Genomic DNA, 24,170 nt, shown 5'->3' on the forward strand with positions numbered 1-24,170 from the left:
AAAACAAAAAGAAGAAGAAGAAGATGAAGAAGAAGAAGAAGAAGAAGAAGAAGAAGAAGTTGTTCTTCTTCGCTGGTCCTCCAGCAGGGGGCTCCACAGTCCTCCTCGGCCCGGTGCTCCGGTGGATGCTGACCCGTTCCCGGTGATGGGGGACCGGAGGATGTTCGTTGCAGGTCGTGATGAACCCGTTTGACCGACAGTCGGAGGCGGACCACGGGGACAGCCGGTGTCCGTGGGCCCGCTTCTCCTCCTGGCTGGAGTGTGTGTGTGTGGTTACCTTCGACCTGGAGCTCGGACAGGCCATCGAGGTACGGACCGCTGTTAGCTTAGCATCGTCAGCTCCGGTCATCACCGGGAGCAGATTTATAAATGTGGCTCAAACAGACCGGACAGGTAGTCCGTGAACGCGTCACTCACCTGGACACACCGGAGCCCGACACTGTTCCACGGTGTCGGTCACACTCAGACCAAACCCCGGTCAAAAACTCTAAATATTTGTTGTTGTTGTGTTTCCCGGCTAACGCAGCTGTTCGTAAATAATCACTGACATGTCGATTAATCGGTTAGGGTCTGCTGTGATGTTCGGCATACATCTGATCAACCAAACATTTACTTGTCAGTCAGAAATGTAAGATAACACATCCTGCCGCCGCTGATCAGACCACGGTGATAATTAAAGGTGGTGGGGGGGGTCATTAACCTAAAAGTCAAAGTTTTGGTAAATGACTCGTGCAGACATGTTGATCTGTGAGCTGACGTTATCATTACATCATCAGGATTTGAATCGATATTAAGTAAAGGTTTGAAACTTGACAAAATATAAAGAGGTCTTAAATTAGCAGAATTTTGAATGGAGTTTGGCTGAGTGTGTTCTCTGCATGCTGACAGCCTGAAGACTCTGACGTCAGCTGCATGTTTTAAATGATTATCAGTAACTGATCAGACCTCAGTGATCTGATTAGTTCCTCACTGATCTGCAGACACTGATTGTATCAGTATTGATCCTCTGCTGAGGTCATCCTTAACGTTACATCATGTGTCAGCTGATCAACATCTGTGAATGTGAGTTGTTATAAAACCAGCGCTGCGTTCAGTGATCATCTGACTGGACTTTGGTTTGTTTGTTTGTTTGTGTTGTTTACAGCTGGTGTATCCTCAGGATGTGAAGCTCACAGAGAAGGAGGTAACATCTGTCTTCATGTGCACCTGGTTCATAATCGGCGTATTAATTATTGATGATGTTGGTTGGTTGGTTTGTTTGTTTGTTTGTTTGTTTATGTCAGAAAACCAGCATCTGTTACCTGTCCTTCCCCGACTCGTACTCAGGTAAACCAGCTGTGTGATGATGATGATGATGATGATGTTACTGAGTGGGTGTGTTCATGAGGTCACAGGTGTTGTTTATTTCCCAGGATGCCTCGGGGACACTCAGTTCAGCTTCAGGTTACGTCAGTCGGTCGGTCGCAGAGTGGCGAGCTTCCGAGAAGACGTTTACAACAGAGACGCTCCCGTCACGCTGCAGGTGAGACGCTGTGTGACCACAGGAAACACGTGACAGGGGACACGTCTGCTGGTTATCGGTCAGTTTTTAACGCCAGACATAAAGTTACTGAACATATTTGATGAATTCACTTAATTAAACTGTCCGATCTTACAGTGTCTGTCGTCATGGGAACGCCTCGGCTCGCTGACACCGGCTCTTTTCAGACGCGTTTTTTAATCCGTCACCTGAAAAACTCGTCACACAGAAATTTCTCACGCCAAGTCTGATGATTTTGATTCACATTTCCTCCTCTGCTTCTCTCCACTGGAGGTACCTGTCTGATGACATCACTTCCCTCACAGCCTCATGAAGGGGCGGAGCTGTCCTCCCTCTCTGTTTCCTCCTCCTCTTCATCATTGTTGACAGTAGCTGTCTTAATTATGACATGACTCTGTGTCCCTGCATCTTGTCTCGTCTGTCTCGCCGCCACGTTTTCCTCACTGACTCAAACGTCTCTGGCGACTCTGACAGGAAAACAGGAAGTGAAACCTGTTGTGAAAAGTTGAATGAAAGTTTCAGACTCAGCATGCAAATGTGACACAACGCGACACAGCACAACGTGACACAACACAACGTGACACAACGCGACACAGCACAACATGACACAACGTGACACAACGTGACACAGCACAACGTGACACAACACAACGTGACACAACGCGACACAGCACAACGTGACACAATGTGACGCGACACAAAGTGACACAACACAACGTGACACAACGCGACGTAACACAACGTGACACGTGACACAACGCGACGTAACACAACGTGACACAACGTGACACAACGTGACAACACGTGACACAACACGTGACACAACACGTGACACAACGCGACACAACACAACGTGACACAACACATCGTGACACAACGTGACACAGCACAACGTGACACAACGCGACACAGCACAACGTGACACAACGCGACACAAGGTGACACGACACAAGGTGACACAACACAACGTGACACAACGCGACGTAACACAATGTGACACAACGTGACACAACGCGACGTAACACAACGTGATACAACGTGACAACACGTGACACAACACGTGACACAACACGTGACACAACGCGACGTAACACAACGTGACACAATGCGACACAACGTGACACAACACAGCGTGACACAACACAACGTGACACAACACAACGCGACACAACACAACACGACACAACGTGACACAACACAATGCGACACAATGTGACAACGCGACACAACGTGACACAACTCAACGTGACACAACACAACGCGACACAACACAACGTGACACAACACGACACAACGTGACACAACACAATGCGACACAACGTGACACAACTCAACGTGACACAACACAACGTGACACAACACAACGTGACACAACACGACGTAACACAACGTGACAACACGTGACACAACACGTGACACAACGCGACGTAACACAACGTGACACAACGTGACACAACACAACGTGACACAACACAGCGTGACAACACAACGTGACACAACGTGACACAACACAATGTGACACAACACAGCGTGACACAACACAACGCGACACAACGCGACACAACACAACGTGACACAACACAACGTGACACAACGCAACACAACACGACACAACACAACGTGACACAACACAATGTGACACAACACAACAAGACACAACGTGACACAACACAATGCGACACAACGTGACACAACTCAACGTGACACAACACAACACGACACAACGTGACACAACACAATACAACACAATGTGACAACGCGACACAACACAACGTGACACAACACAACATGACACAACACAATGCGACACAACGTGACAATGCGACACAACGTGACAACGCGACACAACACAACGTGACACAACACAACACAATGCGACACAACGTGACAACGCGACACAACACAACGTGACACAACACAATGTGACACAACACGACACAACGTGACACAACACAATGTGACACAACGTGACAACGCGACACAACGTGACAACGCGACAACGTGACAACACGACACAATGTGACACAACGCGACACAACGTGACACAACGTGACGTCATACTTATTTAGACACACTTTGGACATTTTCAGACGAAGAAAACAGACTCAGAGTGTGACGACCTTTAATGTTTATTATTTATATATTTAATTTATTTCTTGTTTTTAATCAGACGTACCATCGTTTACAGTTTATGATGGTGTTACTGTGATTATCTCACTATGTAAATAATAACACTTATTGATATTTACAAAGATGTCCAGAGTCTCACAGTCTGTCTCCTCTCGTTGTCTCTCTTTGTCTCTCTTCGTCTCTCTTCGTCTCCCCTTGTCTCCCCTTGTCTCTCGTTGTCTCTCATTGTCTCTCGTTGTCTCTCTTTGTCTCCCCTTGTCTCCCCTTGTCTCTCGTTGTCTCTCTTTGTCTCTCCTTGTCTCTCTTTGTCTCTCATTGTCTCTCTTTGTCTCTCCTTGTCTCTCGTTGTCTCTACTTGTCTCGCTTTGTCTCTCATTGTCTCTCTTTGTCTCTCCTTGTCTCTCTTTGTCTCTCCTTGTCTCTCCTTGTTTCTTGTTGTCTCTCCTTGTCTCTCTTTGTCTCTCCTTGTCTCTCTTTGTCTCCCCTTGTCTCTCCTTGTCTCCCCTTGTCTTTCTTTGTCTCTCCTTGTCTCTCATTGTCTCTGGTTGTCTCTCTTTGTCTCTCCTTGTCTCTCGTCTCTCTTTGTCTCTCTTTTGTCTCTCCTTGTCTCTCCTTGTCTCTCCTTGTCTCTCTTTGTCTCTCTTTGTCTCTCATTGTCTCTCTTTGTTTCTCCTTGTCTCTCCTTGTCTTTCTTTGTCTCTCCTTGTTTCTTGTTGTCTCTCCTTGTCTCCCCTTGTCTCTCTTTGTCTCTCCTTGTCTCTCGTCTCTCCTTGTCTCTCTTTGTCTCTCCTTGTCTCTCCTTGTCTCTCGTCTCTCTTTGTCTCTCCTTGTCTCTCTTTGTCTCTCCTTGTCTCTAGTCTCTCCTTGTCTCTCCTTGTCTTTCTTTGTCTCTCTTTGTCACTCTGTCTCTTTTTGACTCTCCTTGTCTCTCCTTGTCTCTCTTTGTCTCTCCTTGTCTCTCTTTGTCTCTCCTTGTCTCTCCTTGTCTCTCATTGTCTCGCATTGTCTCTTCTTGTCACTCTTTGTCTCTCCTTGTCTCTCTTTGTCTCTCTTTGTCTCTTTTTGTCTCTCTTTGTCTCTCCTCGTCTCTCCTTGTCTCTCTTTGTCTCTCGTTGTCTCTCTTTGTCTGGTTTTCAAGTTCCTTTATTAAATCATTTCAGCAATGACTGAAAACCATTTAGTTCAAATCAAGAAAAATAAGAAACAAAACCAGAGAAAAACTGCTGCTGAATAAAACAGTCTGCCAGACACAGTAAATGTTAAACAACTGCTCAGAAATGACATACCAGCTCTCCATTCCCTGTCACAGAGCACAGGACACTCCCAACAGTCCATCTGTCTTTAAAGTCCTGTAAATTGTCCACAGATTGACAGTAACAATATTCCACTCTGAGCCGGGATTTCAAAAGTCCTTCTAAGACCGGCACCGGCTCCACACTGACGGCACCCTGAGTCCGGTTCCTGCGAGTCAGCCAGATAGCCAACTTGGCAGAGCCCAGCAGAAAGTTTATCAAAGTGTGTACCTTTTTGTTTTTAGCACTGTATTTTGGGCCAAAAATGAACAGTGGAAAGGAAAAGGCCTCCCCCAGACCATGCAACCAACTCCTTAAAAGGTCAAAGAGCTGTGACAGCCGAGGACACTCAACAAACAAATGAAAAAGAGTCTCTGTGTGCAAACAGAAACTACACCCCTCCCCTAGCTCCGGATCAAGGTGTGCTCTGTATCTGTTCGTAGCTATTGCCCCATGTACGACCCTCCACTGGAGATCAGCTGTACGCTTCTCCAAGGGGATCTTGTACAGGGACCGCCAGCTGCCTTTCGGGGAAATGTCTGGGCCAAAGAACTCAGCCCACCTCGACTCCTTCAGCCCCGCCAGAGAGCGCAGGTTCAGAACCTTAACGCAGACTTCGTAGACTGCCTTTTTTCCCACCACCTCAAAGCTGTTTAGACGAGGGGTTTGAAAGGAAAGCAGCTGACCCTCACCCTCTTGCCACTCCCCCACAGCTGGGGTTATGGAGAGAGAGGGCAAACTGTACTCACACTCATCATCCCATTGGTCAGACAGAGCACTGTTTTCTACAAACAGTCTCAGTGGCTGTGGCAGGGCTGCACAGACTTCCTCCACCACTCTGTTGATGAGCCTGACAGAGCTGATGTTGCTTCTCTCCATCAGGGCTTCCATAGCTGTGGACGTCATCTTCATAAGGTGACCCAGTTTGGTGCAGCCAGCTTTTCGAAGACTGGCTCTCAGGCTGGCAGACTGCAGTGTACGGGTCTTAATAAAGGTGTTGTAGAACAATGGCTCTTCAAAAAGCCACATGCCCGGGGGCACATTTGTGTCCCGTGCAGTCTTAAAAATCCGCCAAGCCTGCAACACAGAGCTGTAAAATGGTGTTACATCTGTAAAGTCCACGGTCTCTTGCTCCAGGAGGAAAAGCTGCTTGTCGTAGCCCAACTGTCCTGTTCTCCTCAGCAGCAGGCGAGCCGTATCACACCAGCTGGGGCAGCAGTCATACAGCAGCCTCTGAGCAGTTGTCAGTCTAAAGGAAGCAATTTTGGACTGAATATCAATCAGTCCCTGTCCCCCTTCAGCCACAGGCAGGTGAAGAACAGCTGACCGGATCCAGTGCTTGCCCGACCAGGAGAAGTTGAGGATGTCCTTCTGGATGTCCTCTATCAGACCCCTTGGAGGTGTCAGAGGAACAAATCTGTGCCAAAGAGTCGAGGCGACCAAGTTATTAGCGACCAGAACTCTTCCCCTATACGACAGCTGAGGTAGCAACCATTTCCACTTAGACAACCGAGCACACACTTTCTCCTTCACTCCCTCCCAGTTTTTTCTTTGGAACCCTTCAGAACCCAGAAACACCCCCAAAACTTTTAGTCCCTCTTTTCCCCACCTAAGTCCTCCAGGCAGACTGGGCACTGCCTGATCCCTCCACTGCCCTATGAGCAAGGCCTCGCTCTTAGCCCAGTTCACTCTTGCAGATGAGGCCTTTTCATAGGCACAAAGGGTGTCCTGCAGACATTTAACATCATCCTGGCTGCTTACAAAAACATTGACATCGTCTGCATAAGCAGATACAGTGGGCAAACCATGAGGTACACTTATGGTTCCAGGGAAGGACAGACCAATGAGGCGCTCTCTCAGCCTGCACAGCAAGGGCTCAATGGCTAGGCTATACAGTTGCCCTGAAATAGGGCAACCCTGTCTTATGCCTCGCTGTACAGGAATTGGCCGACTCAGCCCCGCCCCCATCTTCACCATACACTGTGCTCCACTATACGGTAAACTCACCCAAGACAAAAACCCATCACCGAACCCAGAACCTCTAAGTGCAGCAAAGAGATATGAGTGATCCACCCTATCAAAAGCCTTCTCTTGATCCAGTGACACAATCCCAACATTGACATTATAAATTTTACATAAATCAAGTACATCCCTGATGAGAAAAATATTGTCCATGATTGATCTCTCTGGCACACAGTATGATTGGTCTGTACTTACAATTTTTCCCAGAAAGTCTTTTAGTTTATTAGATAAGGCTCTGGAAAGCACCTTATAGTCCGTACAGAGGAGGGCCACTGGCCTCCAGTTCTTAAGTGATGTCAGGTCCCCCTTCTTAGGCAGCAGGGAAAGGACTGCCCACTGGCAAGAAACCGGAAGAGATCCAGTTCTGAAACATTCCTGCACTACCTCGTGTAGGTCGGTGCCAATAATGTTCCAGAACCGCTTATAGAAGTCAGTGGAGAGACCGTCAATCCCAGGCGCCCGTCCAGAAGGCATCTAGTTAATGGCCATTGTCAACTCTTCGAGAGTTAGCACACAGTCCAGGGCAGCTCTCTCCTCCGAACTGAGCTGAGGAAGGCTCTCCAGAACCTCTTTGCAGTTCTCAGCGCTACACGGTTCAGCTTTAAATAGGCTAGTGTAAAAGTCAATTGTGTGAGCCCTCGTTTCATTCTGATCCGCGGTCAGTCTCCCTCCAGGGAGCTTCAGACAGGCCATCTGCTTCCTCTGCACCGCGTTCCGCTCCAAGTTGAAGAAGAAGGAGCTCGGGGCATCCATGTCCTTCAACTGGAGGAAACGTGATCGGACCAAAGCTCCCTTCACCCTCTCTTGCAGAAAAGCGCTCAGTTCCTTCTTCTTCTGCTGCAGCAGGTCACTAGCAGTGGGATCGGAGTCTCTCCTGATCCCCTTCTCGATGGTACTGATGCTGGCTTCAAGGTTTTGTACTGCTGCCTTGATTTCAGCAGTAGAGTGTGACGTGTACTGCTGACTGAACACGCGAGTTTGAGCTTTGCCAACCTCCCACCATTGCTTTAAAGAACTAAAGCTGCTTTTCTTTGTCTGCCAGTGTCTCCAGAAATTCCCAAAGCTCTGACAAAAAGTGCTGTCTTGTAAGAGTTTATTGTTGAAGTGCCAGTAAGATTTGGCCCTCTCACCTGGTGAAACTGTCAAGTTTATACTGACTAGGTGGTGGTCAGTGAAACCAACCGGGGTTATGGTACTGCTGACTAATCTGGTGTTGAGATTTTGTGAGATGTAAAACCTATCTAGTCTGGCTGCACTGACCCTGTTGTTTCTGATCCGTATCCATGTGTACTGACGGGTGTGTGGGTGTCTGAGTCTCCAGGTATCAAACAGATCTAAGTCAGTAATAGTTTGTTTTAAACACTGGGAGGATTGTGGGTGTGGCTCTTCATTGGTTCTGTCCTGAGTGAAGTCAACTGTACAGTTGAAATCACCGCCAAGAATGATGTGGTCCTGACTGTAGTTCCTGAGTTCAGACTGTATTTTTGTCTCTCCTTGTCTCTCTTTGTCTCTCTTTGTCTCTCCTTGTCTCTCTTTGTCTCTCTTTGTCTCTTTGTCTCTCCTTGTCTCTCCTTGTCTCTCTTTGTCTCTTTGTCACTCTTTGTCTCTCCTTGTCTCTTTGTCTCTCCTTGTCTCGTCTCTCTTTGTCTCTCTTTCTCTCTTTGTCTCTCCTTGTCTCTCTTTGTCTCTCTTTGTCTCTCCTTGTCTCTCCTTGTCTCTCTTTGTCTCTCTTTGTCTCTTTGTCACTCTTTGTCTCTCCTTGTCTCTCTTTGTCTCTCCTTGTCTCTCTTTGTCTCACCTTGTCTCTCCTTGTCTCTCTTTGTCTCTCCTTGTCTCTCCTTGTCTCTCCTTGTCTCTCTTTGTCTCTTTGTCACTCTTTGTCTCTCTTTGTCTCTCATTGTCTCTCTTTGTCTCTCTTTGTCTCTCCTTGTCTCTCGTCTCTCTTTGTCTCTCCTTGTCTCTCCTTGTCTCTCTTTGCCGTTCTTTGTCTCTCTTTGTCTCTCCTTGTCTCTCATTGTCTCTCTTTGTCTCTCTTTGTCTCTCCTTGTCTCTCGTCTCTCTTTGTCTCTCCTTGTCTCTCTTTGTCTCTCTTTGTTGTTCTTTGTCTCTCTTTGTTGTTCTTTGTCTCTCTTTGTCTCTCTTTGTCTCTCAATGTCTCTCTTTGTCTCTCTTTGTCTCTCCTTGTCTCTCCTTGTCTCTCGTCTCTCTTTGTCTCTCCTTGTCTCTCTTTGTCTCTCCTTGTCTCTCCTTGTCGCTCGTCTCTCTTTGTCTCTCCTTGTCTCTCCTTGTCTCTCTTTGTCTCTCTCTCCTTGTCTCTCTTTGTCTCTCCTTGTCTCTCCTTGTTTCTTTGTCTCTCTTTGTCTCTCCTTGTCTCTCCTTGTCGCTCGTCTCTCTTTGTCTCTCCTTGTCTCTCCTTGTCTCTCTTTGTCTCTCCTTGTCTCTCTTTGTCTCTCCTTGTCTCTCTTTGTCTCTCTTTGTCTCTCCTTGTCTCTCTTTGTTTCTCCTTGTCTCTCGTCTCTCTTTGTCTCTTTTTGCCTCACCTTGTCTCTGGTTGTCTCTCTTTGTCTCTCTTTGTCTCACCTTGTCTCTGGTTGTCTCTCTTTGTCTCTCGTTGTGTCTCTTGTGTCTCTCCTTGTCTCTGGTTGTCTCTATTTGTCTCTCTTTATCTCTATTTGTCTCTCCTTGTCTCCGCAGACTGAAGCGTCCCATTTCTTTGGTTTCGTCTATTTCAGACAAGTGAAGGACGTTTCTGTGAAGAGGGGATACTTCCAGAAGGTCAGAGACACACCTGTTCACACCTGAGACACACCTGTTCACTAGGGATGTCCCGATCAGATATTCGGATCGGTATCGGCTGCTGATATTAGCAAAAAACATGCATCGGCATCGGATCAGACTGCATGGAAAAATGCTGATCCAAGAACTCCGATCCAGTTTTTCACGGACACCGATCCAGGTTTTCCGACCAGCCCAGCGCTCCGCGATTCAAGCAGTCCATTCCAGTGATCCGCTCCAGCACTTACTATCAATCCACCAGGCCAGCATGCAGAAGGCAGACACACACACACGGAGGGTAGGGTAGGAGGAGTAGCGGTCAATTTAGTTAACTGACTATTTGTTTTCTGCTCTGTCGTTTTAAGAGTGATATTTTTATTTGGTTTACACTCTTACTGTTTAAGTAAAGAGCACTGATGGCATTGTTTTGGGCACAATTAGTGAAATTGGAGCCATGGATGGACTATTGCTTGTTCAAACAGTTGTACAATATTGTGTGTGGTTTTTTGTCCCCTCTGTTGGTCCCAGGAAACAGCAGCACCAGGCTGGCACTGACACTATAAATATAACTGAAAAGGAAAGGCTGCATTGTTTGTTAAATGTCAACAATGTCTTGTGGTGTTAATCTTTTTTTTATTTATTAGGGGGCCAAAGCACAAGTGTGTGGAGTCTTGCTGCTATTTTAATTTCAATGTTAGACATTTTAAAGATTTCTTGTGTTGATTTATTTTCTATTTATTAAGGGGCCAAAGCAGCCAAAGCAAACCAGCTATATTTTTTATTTAATGTTAATGTTCAAGTTTAAAGTTTTGTTTATTTAACCCTGTTAACAATAAACAGGTCAGTTTCTCATACCAACTGTTGTGGATCATTCTAACTAACCCGATTAAGTAGTTGTTCTTGTTAGAGTAATATTGCTTCATCAAACCTTTTCTAACATGACTGACAACAAAATAAGTGAATATGTATAATACGCGCTTGGATCAGATCGGTATCGGCCAAAACTCAAGGCTGTAATATCGGTATCGGATCGGAAATGAAAAAGCTGGATCGGGACATCCCTACTGTTCACACCTGAGGCACACCTGTTCTCACCTGAGACACACCTGTTCACACCTGAGACACACCTGTTCACACCTGAGACACACCTGTGCACACCTGAGACACACCTGTTCACACCTGAGACACACGTGTTGACACCTGAGACACACCTGTTTACACCTGAGACACACCTGTGCACACCTGAGACACACGTGTTGACACCTGAGACACACCTGTTCTCACCTGAGACGCACGTGTTCACACCTGAGACACACCTGTTCTCACCTGAGACGCACGTGTTCACACCTGAGACACACCTGTTCTCACCTGAGACGCACGTGTTCACACCTGAGACACACCTGTTCTCACCTGAGATGCACGTGTTCACACCTGAGACACACCTGTTCTCACCTGAGACACACTTGTTCACACCTGTTCACACCAGAGACACACCTGTGCTCACCTGAGACACACTTATTCACACCTGTGCACACCTGAGACACACGTGTTCACACCTGAGACACACGTGTTCACACCTGAGACACACCTGTTCTCACCTGAGACACACTTGCTCACACCTGTTCACACCAGAGACACACCTGTGCTCACCTGAGACACACTTATTCACACCTGTGCACACCTGAGACACACGTGTTCACACCTGAGACACACGTGTTCACACCTGATACACACCTGTTCTCACCTGAGACACACTTGTTCACACCTGTTCACACCTGAGACACACGTGTTGACACCTGAGACACACCTGTTCACACCTGAGACACACCTGTTCTCACCTGAGACACACCTGTTCACACCTGAGACACACCTGTTCTCACCTGAGACGCACGTGTTCACACCTGTTTACACCTGAGACGCACGTGTTCACACCTGTTCACACCTGAGACGCACGTGTTCACACCTGTTCACACCTGAGACACACTTGTTCACACCTGTTCACACCTGAGACACACTGACACCTGTGATGTCATATGACATTTGACTGACAACTGTGATGTAATGTGAGAGATATTGGATGAAGTGAGATACCCCACTCAGCTCACTTCCTGATTCAGTGACGTCAGCGCCACGCCCCCGTAGGAGACTTGCGGCAGCTCTGAATGTATTGTCGTCAATGAGGAAAATGAACGTGATCACAATTTATGGTCAATTCTTTCGCCTTATAGTCACTAAAGTAAATATTGGGTTCGTTTTCCACAAGCCACACATCTTACCAACATTCTGACACTAAAGCTGCATTTTTCATCCGCACAGATCAAGAGAAAGTTAACTTTGTTTGAGCCCTGTCCGTCTCAGAAAACAAGTTCTCGCGAGATCTTGTGATCTTGATAAACAGGCGGTAAAATCACAGTTAGCTTACAAACAGTTATTTACCGCTAGTAATAAATAAAAAATGCCCAAGCTTTGTGCAACAATAGGCTGCAATAACAGGAAGAATGTATTTTCATTCCACCTGCTTCTTGATCGGCATACACAGACATCCACAGAGCCTCTGTTCAACACGGTGGGGACTTAAGAGACAGGAAGAGTAACCGTTATCTTAACATTGGATAAGCCTACAGTGGGGTATCTCCTTTATCCAATATCTCTGATGTGACATTTGACTGACACCTGTGATGTCATGTGACATGTGACTGACACCTGTGATGTCATGTGACTCTGTGTTTCAGTCGCTGGTGTTGGTATCCAGGTTACCATACACTCACCTGTTCCACACGCTGCTGAAAATCGTCGCACCTGAGTTTTTTGAGAAGTTGGAGCCCTGTTTGGAAGCAGGTGATGATGTCATGCTTACATCATAACCATGTATGAATCACAGTAGAGGTAAAATGATGATATTACTCTGCTGAAATGACACCTGACATCTCGTCTTTCTCTTGTTCTTATAGTGTGTAACGAGATCGACCAGTGGCCTTCACCTGTACCTGGACAGACCCTCAACCTGCCTGTGATGGGCGTGGTCCTTCAAGTGAGCAGGGGCGGGGTCTTAGAGGGGGCATGGTTGTAAAGGTGATCAGGGGGTGTGGTCTTATCCAAGATTTTGAAGGTGTGGTCTTAAAGGTGGGGTGAGTAAAGGTGGGGTGAGAGGCGTGATGTTAAAACAGATTTTACAGGTGAGTTTAGGGGCATGGTCTCACAGGTGAGGTAAATCCTCAGTAGAAAAGATCCCTGTCATCACCAGCTGAGGATCATGGGTACGGTAGTGTTTATGAATGTGTCCGACCTTCAGAGTGACGTCACAGCTGTTTGTTTACATTTACCTGGTCATTAGTGTACCCACCTATCGGAGAGGTGAGTCTTGTTACAACAGGTATGTTTGACTGATGATGTGTTTTTATTTAAAGTTCACACTGTGAAAAAAACATCTACCTATGAATCTGTTTATTCTTTAATGAACGTGTTTGTTTGGATTTTACTGGTTAGGTGTTAAGTTGTTTAGTTTATTGTTTGTTTGTTTGTTTCAGGTGCGGATTCCTTCAAAAACAGACAAACCAGGAGGAAGTCCCGTCAGACAGACAGCCAAAGAGGTGAGGAACAGGAAGTGACTCTTTATTAACAACGCTCAATGTTACCGAACAATAAAGTTTAATTTTGTGTCCTCAGAACCTGCTGCCGGCTCCGACCCTGCTGCCTACCATCCACGAGCTCGACCTCTTTAAGTCTGTCTGCTCTTGTGTTATCAGTACTGTTTATTGATTATTGAATATTATTATCTGTGTATAAACATATAAACTCAGAGCCAAACTCAATGATTAATGATCAGGATCAATAATCATTGATCATCGATCAGTCACTTCCAGCTGAACCTTTCTGTCGGTGTGACCTTTGACCTCTCAGGTGTTTCCAGTCGGTGCTGATCCACCTGCAGATGCTCTGGGAGCTCATGTTGCTCGGGGAGCCGGTGGTTGTCATGGCGCCGTCTCCCACCGTCTCCTCGGAAACCGTGCTGGCTCTCATCAGGTGACTGATCAGACGCTTCTGAGCACCTCACACTCCCTGTCTTTATAAATGGACATGTTTACTGTGGATGTGTTTATCAAACACTGAGGACGTGATCAATTTATTGATTTATTGATTATCAGTTTAACACAAACAGCTGAGCTTTGATCAGTAATCCAGGTCACATGACTCTTATTGATCCACATCATGATGTTTGTAAACTGTGAGGTCAGAGAGCCCCTGACAGCCAATCAGAGAGCGAGAGTGTTAGTGTCGTTGCCATGGTAACCATGTGTCCTCCTTCAGCTCCATCAGTCCTCTGAAGTTCTGCTGCGACTTTCGTCCGTATTTCACCATCCACGACAGCGAGTTCAGAGAGTACACCACCAGGACTCAGGCCCCGTGAGTACCTGACCACACCTGTCTCTACCTGTTCACACCTGTCTCTACCTGTTCACACCTGTCTCTACCTGTCCATCTGTCTCTACCTGTCCATCTGTCTCTACCTGTTCACACCTGTCTGTACCTTACCACATGTCTCTACCTGTTCAAACCTGTCTCTACCTGTTCACACCTGTTTGTACGTGTTCACACCTGTCTCCACCTGTCCATCTGTCTGTACCTGCTCACACCTGTCTCTACCCGTCCATCCATCTGTTCCCACCTGTGCTTGCTGCCTGGCACACAACTCACCTGACCCAGTACGCATCCCTGTGAGTAGCCAGCCCACAGGGATAGCTGCAGAGTCGGAGAGACACCGTTTCAGACGTGTGCATGCCTGAGCTGGAGAGGGTAGGATACCTGTCAATCATTTCTTTATCCAGCCAATCACCTCACAGCAGTGGGAGGAGTCAACATTTCAACTAGCAAACTATGCTAACGCTAGCTAGCGTCGGTGCATCAACTGCCCGATCATAACAGAATATAGTAACTTCAACCACTGATCATTTAAGAAGGACCACCGCGAGATAAGATGTTCTTTGTTTAAATTACAACACAGTTAACAAACAATGAATCATAGCTATTTGTTTCTGGCTGCCAGCATTAGCTAGCACAGTTAGCTAAGTTAGCGGAGTTGTCTTCTTTCACTTTAACATGTTGATAAAACACAGACAGAGGGGAACGTTCTTAACCAACATGTTAAAGTGTAAACTTTTCAGTGAGCTAACGCTGCAGCCAGAAACAAACATGTATGATCCATCATCTTTTTGATAACCTCAACACAGAACACGTTTCTTCTCCTCTCCTAAAATGTTTCTATATTCTGTATTGATCCAGGATTAAGGAGCTGATCAGGAGACAGCGTTAGCTAGTGCGTTAGTGTGCTAGGTAGTAAAAAAGTTTTCTATTTATTCTTTAAAAAAGTAACTGAACACAAGGCTAACGTTATTTTTACAACAATGATCTAAAATATGTATTTAACAATCTCCATCTGTACAGCATCAAACTGAAAGTCTGGTGCTGGAGCGGCAGCTCTGCCAGTGGATGTTTCTACACAGGGCAGCGGCTCCATATAGTTTGTTCTGGCTGTGCCGGGCTGACACCCCAGGGTCCAGGTCTGGTCAGCAGATGCTTACCTGTCTGGCAGGTCTGTCTGTCTGACCTCACCTGTCTGTGTCACCTGTACAGGCCTAACGTGGTTCTTGGAGTCACCAACCCGTTCTTCATCAAGACTTTTCAGAACTGGCCTCACGTCGTCCGACTGGGAGAAATCAAGATGGCAGGTGAGCGACCACTTCTTGTTCTTCTGTTCTTCTTCATGTGAATCCAAATTTAATCCAAACGATCAAAATACTTTAAAATAATCAACATGTTTAATAATCTGACCGCGTCTGATCGCTCTCAGGTGATTTACCCAAACAGGTGAAGGTGAAGAAACTTTCTAAGCTGAAGACACTCGACACAAAACCAGGTCACACCCAGTCTTTTATTTATTAATACTGTTACAGTCGTGTTAATGTGTTATCATTATTATTATTATTATTATTATTATTATTATTATTATTATTATTGTCACACTGCTGTGAATATTTTCAGTATAAACGTGTACTTCCTGTCTGCAGGGATCTACACGGCGTTCAAGACGTTTCTACACAAAGACAAGATTCTGATTAAAAGGCTGCTGAAGGTGATGTCATCAGTGTTTTTTATTGATCTGTGTATTGATTCATTGATCTGTTTATTGATTGATGGATCGTTATAACCTGTGTCTTCAGGGGATTCAGAGAAGACGACCGTCAGAGGTTCAGAGCGCCATCTTGAGGCGACACCTGTTAGAGCTGACTCAGAGCTTCATCATCCCGCTGGTGAGCAAACAGCCAATCAGATCACTCCGACACACTGACCGCGTCAGGTGTTTGATAAACACACCAGTGTCACATCTGAACCTGAAAACAAACAAACAGTTATGACATAAGGCTTTAACGTTAAACTCACCTGTACGTGAAGGGGACAGGAAGTCGATTTTGTCAACCTAGAACTTAGAGAATCAAAGAGCAGAAACAGGAAACAGTTTGAAAAGATTTTGAAAATTAAACTCAACAGTTCAGATGACATTAAAAGTTTTATAAACATTTATAAATGTTTTGTCCTATATAAAAACTCTGAACCCTTCTGTTCTGAGTTTAAACCCTGGATCTTGTCTGTCAGGAGCGGTACATGGCGAGCCTGATGCCTCTGCAGAGATCGGTGACACCGTGGAAGGTAAACAGGAAGTGGATGATCAGTGATGACCTCAGAGTGATGTCATCAGCTCAGAGGTGAACTCTGATTGATGTGTTTGTGTGTTCAGACTCCGCCTCAGATTCGACCCTTCAGTCAGGATGAGTTCATGTCGACTGTGGACCACACGGGGCCCCAGCTCACCTCCATGCTCAAGGGTGATTGGATGGGACTGTACAGGTGAGTCCCTTAGGTGTCTGCATACGAAGGAGGAAGTTGTCCTGTGTCTTTACTTAGTTTCAAACTGAGCTTCAGGAACTGTTTCAGAATGAGGTGATGGTCTGAACTTTGTTCTTCTTCTTTATTTGTCCTCTGGTCAGGAAGTTCTTCAGGTCTCCGAACTTTGACGGATGGTACCGCCATCGACACAAAGAGATGATGCAGAAACTGGAGAGTCTTCATCTGGAGGTCATCTGTGACGCTGTGAGTTTGTTTATCATGTAAACAAAAATAGTCAAAAAACATGCACATCCCAAGGTCCATTTGGAGTGGGTGCTGGATACATATATATAAAAATCAGGAAAAAAAGGACATGCGGTACATTTTTTCCATTTGTTTATCATGTAAACATGTAAACACCTGGTTCAGACTGTAAACACCTGGATCATGTGACCCTGCTGTCTGTCTCTCAGGACCTGATGAGTTGGACTAAAGACAAATCAGAGGTTGAGATCGTTGACTTGATTCTGAAGCTCAGAGAGAAACTGGTGAGTGTTTGTTTCTGAATACAGAAAGTGTTTGTCCCTGAACACGGAAAGTGTTTGTCCCTGAACACAGAAAGTGTTTGTCCCTGAATACAGGAAGTGTTTGTCCCTGAATACAGGAAGTGTTTGTCCCTGAACACAGAAAGTGTTTGTCCCTGAACACAGGAAGTGTTTGTCCCTGAACACAGAAAGTGTTTGTCCCTGAACACAGAAAGTGTTTTGTCCCTGAACACAGAAAGTGTTTTGTCCCTGAATACAGGAAGTGTTTGTCCCTGAACACAGAAAGTGTTTGTCCCTGAACACAGGAAGTGTTTGTCCCTGAACACAGAAAGTGTTTGTCCCTGAACACAGAAAGTGTTTGTCCCTGAACATAGAAAGTGTTTTGTCCCTGAATACAGGAAGTGTTTGTCCCTGAACACAGGAAATGTTTGTCCCTGAACACAGGAAGTGTTTGTCCCTGAACACAGAAAGTGTTTGTCCCTGAACACAGAAAGTGTTTGTCCCTGAACACAGAAAGTGTTTGTCCCTGAACACAGGAAATGTTTGTCCCTGAACACAGAAAGTGTTTGTCCCTGAACACAGGAAATGTTTGTCCCTGAACACAGAAAGTGTTTGTCCCTGAACACAGAAAGTGTTTTGTCCCTGAACACAGAAAGTGTTTTGTCCCTGAATACAGGAAATGTTTGTCCCTGAACACGGAAAGTGTTTGTCCCTGAACACAGAAAGTGTTTGTCCCTGAACACAGGAAGTGTTTGTCCCTGAACACAGGAAATGTTTGTCCCTGAACACAGAAAGTGTTTGTCCCTGAATGCAGGAAGTGTTTGTCCCTGAACACAGGAAGTGTTTGTCCCTGAACACAGGACGTGTTTGTCCCTGAACACAGGAAGTGTTTGTCCCTGAACATAGGAAGTGTTTGTCCCTGAACACAGAAAGTGTTTGTCCCTGAACACAGAAAGTGTTTGTCCCTGAACACAGGAAGTGTTTGTCCCTGAACACAGAAAGTGTTTGTCCCTGAACACAGGACGTGTTTGTCCCTGAACACAAAGTGTTTGTCCCTGAACATAGGAAGTGTTTGTCCCTGAACACAGGACGTGTTTGTCCCTGAACACAAAGTGTTTGTCCCTGAATACAGGAAGTGTTTGTCCCTGAACATAGGAAGTGTTTGTCCCTGAACACAGGAAGTGTTTGTCCCTGAACATAGGAAGTGTTTGTCCCTGAACACAGGAAGTTTTTTTTGTTTGTTTTTTTTCTCCCTTTAAATTTTATTGAATAAACGTCATCAGTACAAACATTTCGGGCATATTTGACAAATTACTATAAAAGATGTTGGAACAGCTGTCAAGATAAAAAAAAAACAAAAAAAAAAACCCGAAAGTAAACAGTGAGGGTCTTACTCGAGGAGTAAGTATAGTTCAAGTAAAGAATAAAGTCTCAGGGCATTTTTATTAGACATGAAAAATAAGGATTTCTTGTATAGGTTCAGTTCATTCTTCCATACGTTGATGTGGGGTTTGACCTTGAGGAATTTGCATCTGTGAATGTAATGTTTACCGAGTATAATTAAATTGTTTACCAAGAAGTCCAAGGTTTTCTCCTTTAGCTGTACTCCGACTTTAATAGACATCCAGTTCAGCTGTTGCAAAGTGATTTGTTTGGTTAACATCCAGCTTCGAAAAGCTAACCAAAAATCTAAAACATGTTCACACTCAAAGAAAATATGTTCCACAGTTTCAATGTCTCTTTCACAAAATCCACATGTATTATTTTCCCAATTAAATCTTATGTGCAAGAAATGGTTAGAAGGATAGATATCATTTAGAATTTTAAATACAACCTCTTTTGCTTTATGAGGGATTGGATAAGACATATATCGCTTCCTTATCTTCTTTGCCTCCACCACAGAATAATCACTTAAAACATATTTTCTTTTTAGTTGACAAGGGTAGTAATGTGAAGGTAAGACATTTCTAATGAACTTGTTAGAGAAAAGTTTGCTTCCCAAGCTGATTCCTTCCACACAGAGTGATCTCATTTCTGAAACATTCGAATGTATCACCAGTTGTTGAGTCATCATTTTAAAAGAAGTTGGAATGGCTTTCATTACTTTCTCATATTCTTTGATACAGCATTGCAGGTTATATTTAACACAAAGGTTCTCGTGGGTTAGTAGATTGCCCTGATTATCCATAAGATGCGATACTGCCCAAATACCTTTGTCTAACCAAGTCTTCAAAAATAATGACTTACGATTGGTCAAAACATATCTATTATTCCACAAAGGAGAATTGTGAGGAGTAAAATTGTGTTTATATATCAGATTCCAGTAAAGGAGAACTTGCTGGTGATAATTCGAAAGCTTCACGGGCAATTTATATACATTGTAATCACAGCGCAATAGAAAATCAATGCCTCCCATTTTTTGAAAAATTGCTTTTGGAATGGTAAACCAAAAAGAGTCTTTGTGCAGAATAAAAGAACTGAGCCATTTTAGTTTTAGAGCACCATTCATAACTGAGAAGTCAATAGCATTTAAGCCGCCCTCTTCGATACTCTTGACCACATCAGCTCTTCTAATGTACTGGCATTTGTTCGTCCAAATAAATTTGAAGTTTAAATTATTAATAAGTTTAGTCATTTTGTCTGAAATTTCAAGTGATAGGATTAAATAACTCTTGACAAACTCTCCATTTTAGAAAGCAGAACCCTCCCAAATACAGTAATGTCTCTCTGTAACCAAGAATTCAGAATAGTTTTACATTTATCCACATTTTTACAAACATTTTCCCTCTCCCTTGTTTCTTTATTCTTAGTAATAACTATACCCAAGTATTTCACTTGACTTTTGACCGAAATGTTACATATTGACAGTGCCGGCTGATCATGAAGTGCCAATATTTCACATTTATCAATATTTAGTTTCAAGCCTGATTCTTTGGAAAATATGTTGATGGAGTTTAATACTTTAGGAATTTGCATTTCATTTTTTAAAAATAAAGTTGTATCGTCCGCAAATTGACTTATTATATTTCTTTCTAAAATATTTATTCCTTCAATACCATTATTCTTTATCATAATTGATAATAGCTCGGCTACTAGAATAAATAACAAGGGAGAGCTGTTGCAACCCTGTCTAATACCCCTATTTACTTGAAATCTTGGGCAAGTACCTTGTTCCAAAGCCACACAACTATTAATATCTTTATATAACATACCAATCAGGTTTATAAATTTCTGACCAAAACCAAAATAATTTGAAGTACTTAATATGAAGGGGTGCTCCACTGAATCGAAAGCCTTATAGAAGTCTAGGAAGAGAATTAACCCCTCCTCTGATAATACATGACTGTAATCGATCAAATCCAAAACCAGTCGTATGTTGTTGTGAATAGATCTTCCATTTAGGAAGCCAGATTGCGTTTCATCAATAAGTTGTGACAAACCTTCTTTACGTCTAGCAGCTATACATCCTGACAGCAATTTATAATCAGTGTTGAGGAGTGTAATAGGTCTTAAATTATCTAATACTCTTTTATCTTTGCTGTGTTTGGGAATTAGTGTTATCAGCCCTTGTTTCATACTGGGCATTAGCTCTTGTTTCGCAATGCATTCTTGTATAGCTTTGAACAACAGATTTCTAATATCTTTCCAAAAGAAATGATAGAAATTTGCAGTGAGCCCATCAGAGCCAGGGGCCTTGTTAAGTGACAATTTCAAACTGACCACGTCTAATTCTTCTATTTTTAAATCTGAATCACAAATTGTTTTGAATGAGTTATTGATGTTGGGTTTAAAATTTGCAATTTGGTCAAAGAAGTTGGTTGAGTCAATAGGAGAGTATACAGACGAATATAATTTGCTATAGAACATAAAAATTTCTTTCTCAATAATTTTGCTATCCTTGCATTCTCTTCCATTGATCAACAAACTAGTTATAGCCTTGTTTTCCTGTCTTTTTTCTCCAGCCTGCTGAAGTATGATGTGTTTTTTTCTCCCTCCTCCATCCATTTTGCCCTTGACCTGACAAAAGCACCCTGGGCTCTCTTCATATAAATATCATCAATTTTGGATTGTAGAAGCAATAATTTTTCCTTGTCTTCACTAGACAAATCTGGTTTGCCACAACACTGATTGATTTCACAAAACAAATTGCTTTCTTCTTCTCTACTTTTTTTATTTAATTCTTTACTGGTTTTGATAGAGAATTCTCTAATTTTGAATTTAACGAATTCCCATTTATTACAAAAACTATTTATGCTGTTATCACTTTCAATTTCAGTTATCATTTTTTTTATTTTGGAACAATAGTCTTTATGTTCACACAGGAAGTGTTCACACAGGAAGTGTTTGTCCCTGAATACAGGAAGTGTTTGTCCCTGAACATAGGAAGTGTTTGTCCCTGAATACAGGAAGTGTTTGTTCCTGAACACAGAAAGTGTTTGTCCCTGAACACAGGAAGTGTTTTGTCCCTGAATACAGAAAGTGTTTGTCCCTGAATACAGGAAGTGTTTGTCCCTGAATACAGGAAGTGTTTGTCCCTGAACACAGAAAGTGTTTGTCCCTGAACACAGGAAGTGTTTGTCCCTGAATACAGGAAGTGTTTGTTCCTGAACACAGAAAGTGTTTGTCCCTGAACACAGGAAGTGTTTTGTCCCTGAATACAGAAAGTGTTTGTCCCTGAATACAGGAAGTGTTTGTCCCTGAACACAGGAAGTGTTTGTCCCTGAACACAGAAAGTGTTTTGTCCCTGAACACAGAAAGTGTTTTGTCCCTGAACACAGAAAGTGTTTGTCCCTGAACACAGAAAGTGTTTGTCCCTGAACACAGAAAGTGTTTGTCCTTGAACATAGGAAAGTGTTTGTCCTTGAATACAGGAAGTGTTTGTCCCTGAATACAGGAAGTGTTTGTCCCTGAATACAGAAAGTGTTTGTCCCTGAACACAGAAAGTGTTTGTCCCTGAATACAGGAAGTGTTTGTCCCTAAACGAAGAAAGTGTTTGTCCCTGAACACAGGAAGTGTTTGTCCCTGAATACAGGAAGTGTTTGTCCCTGAACACAGGAACTGTTTGTCCCAGAACACAGAAAGTGTTTTGTCCCTGAATACAGGAAGTGTTTGTCCCTGAACACAGGAAGTGTTTGTCCCTGAACACAGAAAGTGTTTGTCCCTGAACATAGGAAGTGTTTGTCCCTGAACACAGAAAGTGTTTGTCCCTGAACACAGAAAGTGTTTGTCCCTGAACACAGGAAGTGTTTGTCCCTGAACATAGGAAGTGTTTGTCCCTGAACACAGAAAGTGTTTGTCCTTGAACACAGGAAGTGTTTGTCCTTGAATACAGGAAGTGTTTGTCCTTGAATACAGGAAGTGTTTGTCCCTGAATACAGAAAGTGTTTGTCCCTGAACACAGGAAGTGTTTGTCCCTGAACACAGGAAGTGTTTGTCCCTGAACACAGGAAGTGTTTGTCCCTGAACACAGAAAGTGTTTGTCCCTGAACACAGGAAGTGTTTGTCCCTGAATACAGGAAGTGTTTGTCCCTGAACACAGGAAGTGTTTGTCCCTGAATACAGGAAGTGTTTGTCCCTGAACACAGGAAGTGTTTGTCCCTGAACATAGGAAGTGTTTGTCCCTAAACACAGGAAGTGTTCGTTCCTGAATACAGGAAGTGATTGTTTCTGAATACAGGAAGTGTTTGTCCCTGAACACAGGAAGTGTTTGTTCCTGAATACAGGAAGTGTTTGTGACGGACATTGTTTTTCAGATTAAAGCTCGGAGGCAGCAGCTGCAGCTGAGGGACGGAGTTTTACAGAAACTGGACGACTTTATTAACAATGTCATCAGCCAGCTGCCCGATGACCTGCAGACGGTACTGAGTACACACTGAGGACACACCAAGTACACACTCAGTACACACAGTGTGTATTCAGAGTAATTTAATATATCTGACTTGTTCAGGTTAAACTCTTGTTTGTTGCCTTCATTTTGTTTTTGTATTTTCATAAAGTTTACTGAATGAATCAAACATATACAGTATGAATCCTTCTGTTTGCTTGTTTTTGTTTATTAATATTTATAAAGTTGTTCACATAAAACACAAAGTTCCATCAGATCTGATGATTTTAGCTCAGATAGTAAAACACAAATGTTTAATATTCCACATTAAATCTGTGTGAACTGAACTCTGACACCAGGTACAGACCATAATAATCAGCTGATACAGACCATAATAATCAGATGTTATTTTTCTATCAGACTAAACTGAATGTAGCACTGATAATTAACTGTAATAATGTGTTGTTTACCTTTATGTTCCTTTGTCAGTCTATAAATATTTATTGTTGATTTAAAAAGTAAAACCTGGATTATGGTCAAACTGTGTCTGATGTGTCGTAGATTTATCAGGTGATTATTGATCAGTTAATGATCTGAGTGATGTCATCAGTCATGATCTCATTATATGTCAAGGTCTGTATGTCTTAGAGCTGACGATAGCTGTGCCAGAGGGGTTATAATTTTAATATGCCCATACGTCCATCTGATTCTCGTATACACAATATCTCAACACTCTAAATGAACTGTTTTAAGTTTGGCACAAACGTCCACTTCGAGTTAAGGATGAACTGATTAGAACAACACACACCTACACGGGGAGAACATGTCAGAGCACCTGGAGGAAACCCACGCTGACACAGGGAGAACATGTCAGAGCACCTGGAGGAAACCCACGCTGACACGGGGAGAACATGTCGGAGCACCTGGAGGAAACCCACGCTGACACGGGGAGAACATGTCAGAGCACCTGGAGGAAACCCACGCTGACACGGGGAGAACATGTCAGAGCACCTGGAGGAAACCCACGCTGACACGGGGAGAACATGTCAGAGCACCTGGAGGAAACCCACGCTGACACGGGGAGAACATGTCAGAGCACCTGGAGGAAACCCACGCTGACACAGGGAGAACATGTCAGAGCACCTGGAGAAAACCCACGC

At 43.9% G+C, this 24,170-nt stretch overlaps 2 protein-coding genes across 2 annotated transcripts; one reads left to right on the forward strand and one right to left on the reverse strand.

The window, feature by feature from the left end:
* The first annotated feature begins 69 nt into the window (after positions 1-69).
* dennd6b (DENN/MADD domain containing 6B) lies at positions 70-23,551 on the forward strand. The gene is made up of 20 exons (XM_033614319.2): positions 70-308; positions 1,145-1,183; positions 1,284-1,326; positions 1,413-1,522; positions 9,679-9,759; positions 12,492-12,597; positions 12,711-12,790; positions 13,287-13,349; positions 13,426-13,481; positions 13,660-13,782; positions 14,068-14,163; positions 15,391-15,485; positions 15,608-15,673; positions 15,825-15,889; positions 15,978-16,067; positions 16,411-16,464; positions 16,553-16,662; positions 16,803-16,905; positions 17,115-17,189; positions 22,940-23,551. The coding sequence occupies exons 1-20, from the start codon at positions 180-182 to the stop codon at positions 23,060-23,062; spliced, it is 1,707 nt and encodes a 568-aa protein (XP_033470210.2). The 5' UTR covers positions 70-179; the 3' UTR covers positions 23,063-23,551.
* LOC144461785 (uncharacterized) lies at positions 2,034-3,752 on the reverse strand. Its single transcript, XM_078165339.1, has one exon. The coding sequence runs from the start codon at positions 3,622-3,624 to the stop codon at positions 2,065-2,067; it is 1,560 nt and encodes a 519-aa protein (XP_078021465.1). The 5' UTR covers positions 3,625-3,752; the 3' UTR covers positions 2,034-2,064.
* Positions 23,552-24,170: the final 619 nt, after the last annotated feature.

Source organism: Epinephelus lanceolatus, chromosome 23 (assembly GCF_041903045.1).
Source record: "Epinephelus lanceolatus isolate andai-2023 chromosome 23, ASM4190304v1, whole genome shotgun sequence".
In the NCBI taxonomy this organism is placed as follows: Eukaryota; Metazoa; Chordata; class Actinopteri; order Perciformes; family Serranidae; genus Epinephelus; species Epinephelus lanceolatus.

What these genes read in the sequence shown, in the direction of transcription:
- LOC144461785 (XM_078165339.1), bottom strand. Translation starts at nt 3,624, where the DNA reads ATGTCCAAAGTGTGTCTAAATAAGTATGACGTCACGTTGTGTCACGTT.
- dennd6b (XM_033614319.2), top strand. Translation starts at nt 180, where the DNA reads ATGAACCCGTTTGACCGACAGTCGGAGGCGGACCACGGGGACAGCCGG. An exon ending in CTTCCCCGACTCGTACTCAG is followed by an intron (nt 1,327 to 1,412) that starts GTAAACCAGCTG and finishes TTTATTTCCCAG; the next exon opens with GATGCCTCGGGGACACTCAG. An exon ending in GATTGGATGGGACTGTACAG is followed by an intron (nt 16,663 to 16,802) that starts GTGAGTCCCTTA and finishes TCCTCTGGTCAG; the next exon opens with GAAGTTCTTCAGGTCTCCGA.